Below are 8,467 nucleotides of genomic sequence, written 5' to 3' on the forward strand. Positions count from 1 at the left end.
ACAGCTGGGCCCATGAAGAATGTATCTCTAACGAAACACAGGCTGAAGTCTCATTGGAGGACACCAGCACTGCCAGCAAGTGCTTAAAGCTCTGCTGAACAAGGAACAGTGTAAACCCATACTAACAATGTTTTCCCACATTGGGTTTTTTGTATAAGGCTCCCCTTATGCATATTGACTTGAGGCTGAATATCAAATATAAGGATAATTAACTTTCATGTACTGTTTAATAAAAGTGAATTCAACACCCTAAAATTAATGGCAATGATCTGGATATCCAGTCCCAACTGATTTGATCCTGTGAAATGCTGCATAATAGGGCAACTTCCCTAACTGGAACACTTATACTGACAAGAAAGGAGATATCCAAGTTGAAGTATTAAATAGGCAAATATCCTAAATTAATTAAAATACGATATAAAAAAGATTACAATGTTCAGCTTCCTTTAACCAACCAATTGTTCAAACTGAGTCAGTTGAATACTAGACCTTCCAGTTGAGATACCTTTTTCTAAAAATTATGTTCTTTATGAAAACTATCATACTCTATAAATTAAACTCCAATGTAATGCACAAGTTGTTTCAGGTAGCAAAATCTGTTTTGCATATTGTGTATTTCAGACTTTACACAGACTTTTTTTAAAACCATGAAGCTTTGTTAAGTCATCTTCAATAAAGCTGCAGTAATTCACACTAGGGTTTGGATTTTTTTAAACTGCAAAAATATCTAAACTTTTCTGAAAATACTTACTAAAATATATAGGAAAAGTTCACCTTTTCCACAAAAATTAGATTATAATAATACTTCAAGTATTTACACTTTATTTGAATGAAAATTATGATAAACTTTCAAATCTGGGGATAAAGTCATAATTAATATATCATCATTACTTATTACAAGTTATGAAAATTCCAATAGTTCTTCATGTTCTACTGTAGTACCGTAACAGCAAACCATCCTTTTTTCTACTCTAGCAGGCTGGAGGTGAAAGTATTTTTCACCATTAGAAACTGAGATTCTCGGTGTGATCTTTTCAGCTTTGCACGACGGTTCTGGAACCAGATCTAAAATTGAAAGAAAAGGCACGCTTGTCAGAAATACAGCACTGTAAGCAGAATAAGCTTTGAAATTTAAAAACATCCATTAAACTTTACAGTACTCTGAGTAGTGACAGTAATTTTGAAGTTCAACACAAATTTAAAATCTGCAAAGACGGCATGTAGCTATCCGCAATAATTTTAACACCACAGACAAAGAAAATACTACCCCCAGCATAACTGGAAAGTGAGGACCAGCTTCACTGTAATGAATATAAAAATGAATATTAACTTCAGTGACACTGAATCAGACCCTGGAAGATCCTGAGCATTTGGAATTCACACACAAGTCTTAAGGTGTTATTTCTTCAGCTGCTTCATTAATCACAGCATCAATCTTCCCATCAACCCCGATATAATACTTGCATCAAATGCTTAATAAACAGCAGGGTGAGGCCTAAATTCTAATGTTTATGGTATGCTTCTTATCACATCGGACTACCTGAAAATCAGTAATTAAAATCCCTGAGTAGATTTTGCTTTTGGCCAGATGGGGACATAGGCTCAAACACTGGTTTAACAGATGTATGCTCTACTGATAGTCTTACAAAATACTTAGACAGTCATACAAATTATTTCAATATTTGTTTCAAATTTGCTTTTCAAATATAGTGACAAGCATAATATAAACATGGTTTTAAAACATGGAAGCAAATGATCAACTTCTGCACATGATATGTAGAGATTAACAGAGCAGATATGGAAATATTATAGTGATTAATACCTCATCAACATTATGGAAGAAGGTTTAAGATTTCAGAAGGAATTCAACGACTCCCGTTTCACAAATCATTGAAGGCATACCACATGTGTAAATGTATATTGTTTCAAATTGAGATTATTAAAATTATTGCTACTGCTGTGAAACTACTTATTTATATAACCAGAGAATACATGCAGATGGAATTACAGAAAAGGTCAAATAAATTTTTAATTACCTGGATCCTGTCTTCATCTAAATCTAACTTGCGAGCTAGCTCTTCTCTAATATCAATGCCAGGGTAGGAGTTCATTTTAAAAACATTTTCCAATACTTCAATCTAAGGAGATTAAAACACACTTGTTGAATAGTTATCACTACCTTCATAGCAGTAATAAAGAAGATAAATACAACAAACACTCTAGTTTGCTCAAGAGGAGACTTCCAAGCAGTGTTTGCACAATTCTGATTCCATGCATAAACACGGGTCTGCTGAAATTAGCAACATTACTGTTCATTTACACTAGTTCCTGATTCCCTTTCTCTCTGCAGAGGTACATCATGCTGAATTGGTCAGCTCAGCTCTTATAGGCTTCTACCAACATTTTACTAAATTACATTGTTATTCATTTACTAAAGACTAAGAAAATCCCTACCTGGTTTCTAGTAAATGCAGTTCTTGGTCTTCTACCCCTGTACCAGCTCAATTCTCGTTTGAAAGATAGCCTTTCAGTGACTGAAAAATATTTTTCACATTTCAAAACTTTTTCCTCTTGCACTGGATTACTGTTAGCATGAAATAATGAATTTTCATAGCAAACAACAGGGATTTGCAGACGGGCATTACTGTCATCACCTAAAACTAGAAAAAGGAAACAAACAAGAGCTTCGATTTACTGGTTTTCAGTAGAAACATGAAAATATATACATTTTTAAAGGAGTAAAAGCTTGAGAGGTCATAAAATAGACTGCTGACTTACCCAAGTCGGTGGATGCATCCATCCATGGTCTGTGAGGTTTCACAGTTGGAATGCCATCTTTTTTCTGCTCCAGTCCCAAAATACTTTCAATGGAAAATGAGCACTGTGTGGTTTTATTTTCTACAAAACCAGACACTTTCCGAAGATTCTGAGATGCTGATACGTTAGCAGCACATAGCGATGTACTTGCCATGCTTTCACCTTCAGCCAGCATAGCACGTATACTGTACTTGCATTTCTCCACAAGTCCTCCTTATAGCTATGTTGACGAGGGGGTTGGATTTGCAACGTCATTAATTAAAATCTTTTATTAGAAAGTTTTAGCATGTCAATGAAAACTCTCCCACCAAGAGGCACGAGGAGTTAATTGTTTATTTGTTTGCAAGTAATTAGCAACTAATGGTGACACTAGGGGGGCCACCAAGAGGGACAAAAAGTGTTATCTCTCCTAACCAGAACATCGACTTTACTTTCTCAAAAGAAGCTGTGCACAAATATAGTACTTCTCTTTTATTTGAAATCATTAATGTATAAAATCAGTTTTTTAAAAAACTTTATACTCTAATGGACTCCACTTACCTAAACATAGCAGCATGATAGGAAACCAGTCAAGTAATAAGTAATCTCATTTAAGTGAATTTCCTTCCAAGGAAATTTAAAAAATAATCTCTTAATGCTATTAGGGTAATCCCGATGAAAATGCCTCTGTTTTTTCATATGCATATGTAATGGTGAACGTGGTCAATAAAACAACAATAGCTTTTGGCATAAGGCACTGTGCAGTGGGTTGGCAATGTTGTCAAAGCTCAGTGTAATTGCCTTCCAAGTGCCTGGATTAGTTAACAGGAACAGTTGCACCAACTATTTTAAATAATTCATGCATTCATTTTTCTTATTAAAATAACTTTGTTGCAGCTTTTTTGAAACATACCGTATGTGAAATATCCTGATCATTCTCTACAACATAAAACCCAAAGTAATAGAAGCGGTACACTCACATTTACCCATTTTAAAACATCCTCTTACTGCTAGATATTCCTCCTTTCTCATAAATTTATAAGCAATACAAGTTTATTTAAATCCTCCAGAGTGAACACTTAAAATGACCAAAAATCACGATGAATAGGGAGAAAGGAGGTAAAGGTTTCATAATGAGGTTCAAAGTTTGAAAACAGAATTCTGATTTCGTTCATTATAAAGAAAGTACCAACTATAACATTTTTATATTCGAGCTCATCTGTCAGCCACACAGCAGTTTACATGTCACATGTTCAAAACCAGCTTTTGGTTCAGGATAATCTCTCTGCAGAGACTCCTCTGTTTCTTATTTTGGATAAAGCTTTATTTTATAACATGCAAAAATGAGAACAATATTTTAATTTCAGGATGCCAAAGTTACCCCTCCTAAATGAAACTCTTAATTTGGAGCCCATGAGCACGTAGGACTGTGTGCTTTTAGAGGGAAAAATCTGGCCCTCTATTTTTTCTTGGTTTACCGTTTTCTCAGAGTAGTTTATTCTGTGTAGTCAGTCACATTTACATGGCTAACAACTAATATTAAGGAAGTAAACAGTCCCTCCACTTTGATTTTCTGTACATTTCCGAACAACCCAAGACTAATCCTTAGGAATAGACAGAAGCAGGAAAACTGCAAAGGAAATGGCAGAGTCTAGAACTGACCATACTGTGCTGAGGGAGATTATACAGAGAAAAATTCAATCCAGATGTGGCTTTATATCAGAAAGACATTCAGCTGAGGAATCTTGACTTACTGGACTGACTGTGTGTTGTGCAATGAGATTGCTGTCAAACCAAACTATCAAAAAGAGTGACAATTCAAGAAGTGGTCTCACCAAGGACACCTTACCAGCATGTATCGACGGATCTTGAAGTGGCATCACTATAGCTGCAATAACCACCTGCAAGCTAAGCTCCAACCATCATTTAACAGCCTCAGCAACCACAAAGTGTAGACATACAAAACAGCCATAAGGACCCATGAATGAAACCACTGCTTGCTGGAATATTTGGTGAACTAGAGGTCAGTGGGAAGCAGTGTTAAGCTGTTCCCAACAAGGCAACCTATGACCTTAACAAAGCACCAGGACTCCTTTTTTTGACTGCAGGCAGTTATTTTGAGTATTCAGACTGCACACCAGGTCCAGAGGTTACTACAGAGATAATGCAAAGCCTCTTATATAACAGTGATTGGTGTATCAGTTTTCAGTCTCTACATGGAACACCAGTTTAAAAAAAAAAAAGAAATTCCCATACAACACATTGAATCAAAAAGAGAACAATACATCTCCTTCTGTACTGAACTTGGAGCTGCTTACTGATTTCTCTATTCCCAAAGAGGTGAAAAGCATGATCACTGATAGAAAGACAGCCTCTTGAATCCAGAAACTAACAGATAATAACTTTAATAATACAAAAAGCTCTTAATTATTATAATATAAACAGCAAGTTTATACACACAGGCACTGATACAAAACACCTTTCAGACAACACTTATCTCTCTTGGATGAATATGAATGAAATTAACCTGAGCCACACAGCTGAGATTCAGATTACCACATACTTCAAGTCCCCAAGTGGTAACTACCTTCATAGGTGTTCTCTTCAGGAAGTTATCAAGAACTATCAATAAAGACGGGCATATGTGGTGGTAAGAGACATTTATGAGAGACGCTTATCTTCCCAAAGCTAACCATTAAGTTCACCAAGTAATTGTAACTTACTTTTGGTCACTCTGAGATCGTGGAAGATGGAAAAAAAACTTCTTCAGGGTTGTCTGCTTTTAACTCCCAGTTGGAAACACTCATTCTTTCCGAGTTGTTTAATGATTTTTCAGGGAAAAAAGATCTTGGTAGCTCTTAAAAAGATTTTTCGTAAAATAGGCCAAAACCAGTTAACTCATTCACTAGACAGAGGTCAGAAGCTCACCAAATACTGCCATCTGGTGTTGAGGTTGAGTTCGTTCAGCAATGTGAGCCGACTAAGACAATGGGTTATTAAAATAATCATATTACATTCATTTGTTCAATGCTGAATTGAATCAGACCTGGAGACTGCAATGCTGTCACTGACACATCAACACTCTTGTTTTTAAACAGAGTTCAAGGCTGCAACTGCATATAGGAACAAGCAGTACCAATTCGGAAAGTCACAAGGTAGATGCTTATACTGTGCTCTCCAATTTCTGAGAAATTCAATGAAACTGAAACACCATATATCTAATAGACCTTTATAATGCTAAGGCAGACCCACATAACTGTTTATAAACATTTCACAAGAAAAAAATAAATTGTTCTAAAGATAAGAAGTCTGTGTTATACCAAAATTCCATTATATCCCTGGAAGTGTTCAAGGTCGGGCTGGATGGGGCTATGAGCAACCTCATCCAGTGAAAAATGTCCTAAAGTGGGCGTGGAACTAGATAATCTTTAAAGGGTCCTTCCAACCCAAACCATTCTATGATACTAAACCAACATATACGTAGAGATAAAACTACTGGAAAGTCTGGCTGAAGGCCTAGCATTCAAATATTGCTAGATTTCTTTGAAGAGAAGCTTGCTTAGTTGTAGAAGAAAGCTGTTTGTTATCATGATAAACAGTCAACAAACCTTTCCATAAGAAATTAGGATGAAAATATATTTTCCACAGGGCAGAAAACTAGAAGTTTTAGATCCAAGAATACCTGGTAGTCAAGAAGCAGATCAAATTTCTAGGAATTCCCACTGAAAGTGTAAATACACCTTGAGCCTTCACTCAAAAACTGCATTTCATAATTTTGACCCATTAGAAATGATCAGTACTTCCCTTGCAACCCATATGCTAGAGAGTTTTAGCTAAACTTGGTTAGGGGCAATTAGAGCAACACAACAAACATTAAGTTGAAAATCCTAAGTAATCAATAATAGGAGAAATCACTGCTCCTTGAATATGCAAATCCAATCCTCTTACAGCATCACATACTTGATGAGGCAGCAAACTAATCTCCCTTTCAGATTTTGCACCACTGTTTTTTGCCCAGGGACAGTAAAATTAATCCATTTAGTAGATGAAGCTCTTGTTCTTTAGAGATAGGAAGCCTTTAAGGACTCTGTTTATACCAGCTCAAGAGACCACACCAGGAGTTCTTGGTGGCTTTGGTCTGAAACTCCAATGCTCCAATCCTTACTACCTTTTGCTATTCTCACCCATTGCTACTCCACTGCCAGCTCACCTTTCACAATAGCCTGTACAGTATTTTCAGCTTTTTAGAAAGGTATAAGTAATCTTTCTTGATTACTTATCACACTTAAAAAAAATTGACTTTCATCTCACCTTTCCCACAGTTTCTTTACCCCACTGCACCAGTATTTTACCACCTCAGATACTCTGCTGCACACAGCTCCCTTTCAAATATGTTTTTAACATGAATAACAAAGATTATATTCAAAGACAACCTCAAAACTCAAAAGGTTATTTTAGGCAAGAATACTCCAAAATTGTTAATGCAAATTTTCAATAAACATGACTAAAAGCAGTTAGCTATTTTTTGGCTGAAGTAAAAGCTATATTGACCCAGGGAGATTAAGTGAACACAGATAAATTCAAGGTAAATCCAAGGGTGGCACTAGCAAAAGTCTGAGAAGCAGTGCGTTAAACGGTGGGTAACATGCAAAAGCCTACCTTATCCAGACAGCTACTTTCACCCTCCAGCGAAGGTAAAATGTTCTCTCCATTAGGGGACACATCTGGAATCCTCTAAAGAGCTGTTGACTGCTCTTCTCCCTGTTTACATAGTGCCAAGTGTCAAACCCCATATTTTTAAGGCCTCTTAGTATTTTGCAGAAAGAACAAAAAACCCCAACAACACCCCAAATAAAAAAAATAAAGAAACAACAAAAAAACCCCACACATTATCAAAAAACCTACAATGCTGAAAAAAGTATAACACTAAAAACACACTTTAATTAGAGGGTTCAGAGAGATTCTTCAATTCATTGCTATTGAATCCCATCTGTTGCTGTCAAATTTGTATCTCAAATCAAACTTTTGGATGCCTTGTAACATTTGTAAAAAATGTACACAAAAGGTAAGAACAAGACCAGTAATATCTTACAGAATGTTTCAACATAAGGGATCTATTAAAAAAGCTGACTACTAATTCAAAGAAGCTTTGGTATACTACAAAATTATTGGAAAGGCCCCCTCTTGCTACTAAACCAAACTGAAACATTAAACTGAATCCCTAAGATCAACAGAAACACGACACATTTTTACGCTACATACCAGCTGAGATACCAAAGCACATTTCTACATATTAAAGGTATGTTTGTTAGTGCCTTGTTTTTTTCTTCTATGAAACATTTAATTCTCAAAGAGCTGTTCTCTATTCATAGCAGCTAAAGAGATTTTTTTTCCCTCTGCCACTCACAGCCGTAAATATACAAAGCTAACTAAAACCAGTTCCGTTTAAAGTTACTACCTTCCTGAATTCTAAGGAAATGCATCTTATAGTACAAACCAGAGCATTTCTTACAGAAGACCGCTGCAAAACTTAGTCACAAGTTAACTGATCTCAAAACCAGAAAGTTATGCACATATATATAGGTCATGAACCAATGCTAGTGTTCCATCACAGAATAATTACAGATATAAGACAGTCTTTAAAATACCTTGTAAGATAACTCTATGTTAT

The 8,467-nt window shown here is 35.8% G+C and overlaps 1 protein-coding gene across 3 annotated transcripts; it reads right to left on the reverse strand.

Annotated features, from left to right (window-relative positions):
* Nucleotides 1-694: 694 nt before the first annotated feature.
* On the reverse strand, nucleotides 695-7,557 carry HESX1 (HESX homeobox 1). Of its 3 annotated transcripts, none has more exons than XM_009895735.1 (5): nucleotides 7,456-7,554; nucleotides 2,779-2,861; nucleotides 2,455-2,660; nucleotides 2,037-2,138; nucleotides 695-1,065 (listed from the first exon to the last, which is right to left on the reverse strand). In XM_009895735.1, exons 1-5 carry the CDS (start codon nucleotides 7,518-7,520, stop codon nucleotides 967-969), a joined length of 555 nt encoding a protein of 184 aa, XP_009894037.1. In that variant the 5' UTR covers nucleotides 7,521-7,554; the 3' UTR covers nucleotides 695-966. The 3 variants fall into 3 exon arrangements, with proteins under 3 accessions (XP_009894037.1, XP_009894036.1, XP_009894038.1); XM_009895734.1 differs by having other exon boundaries at nucleotides 744-1,065; nucleotides 2,779-3,037; nucleotides 7,456-7,557; XM_009895736.1 differs by lacking the exons at nucleotides 2,037-2,138; nucleotides 7,456-7,554 and having other exon boundaries at nucleotides 807-1,065; nucleotides 2,779-2,991.
* Between the last annotated feature and the right edge of the window lie 910 nt (nucleotides 7,558-8,467).

The sequence above is a fragment of the Charadrius vociferus genome, unplaced genomic scaffold, assembly GCF_000708025.1.
Source record: "Charadrius vociferus isolate BGI_N301 unplaced genomic scaffold, ASM70802v2 scaffold512, whole genome shotgun sequence".
Classification (NCBI taxonomy): domain Eukaryota; kingdom Metazoa; phylum Chordata; class Aves; order Charadriiformes; family Charadriidae; genus Charadrius; species Charadrius vociferus.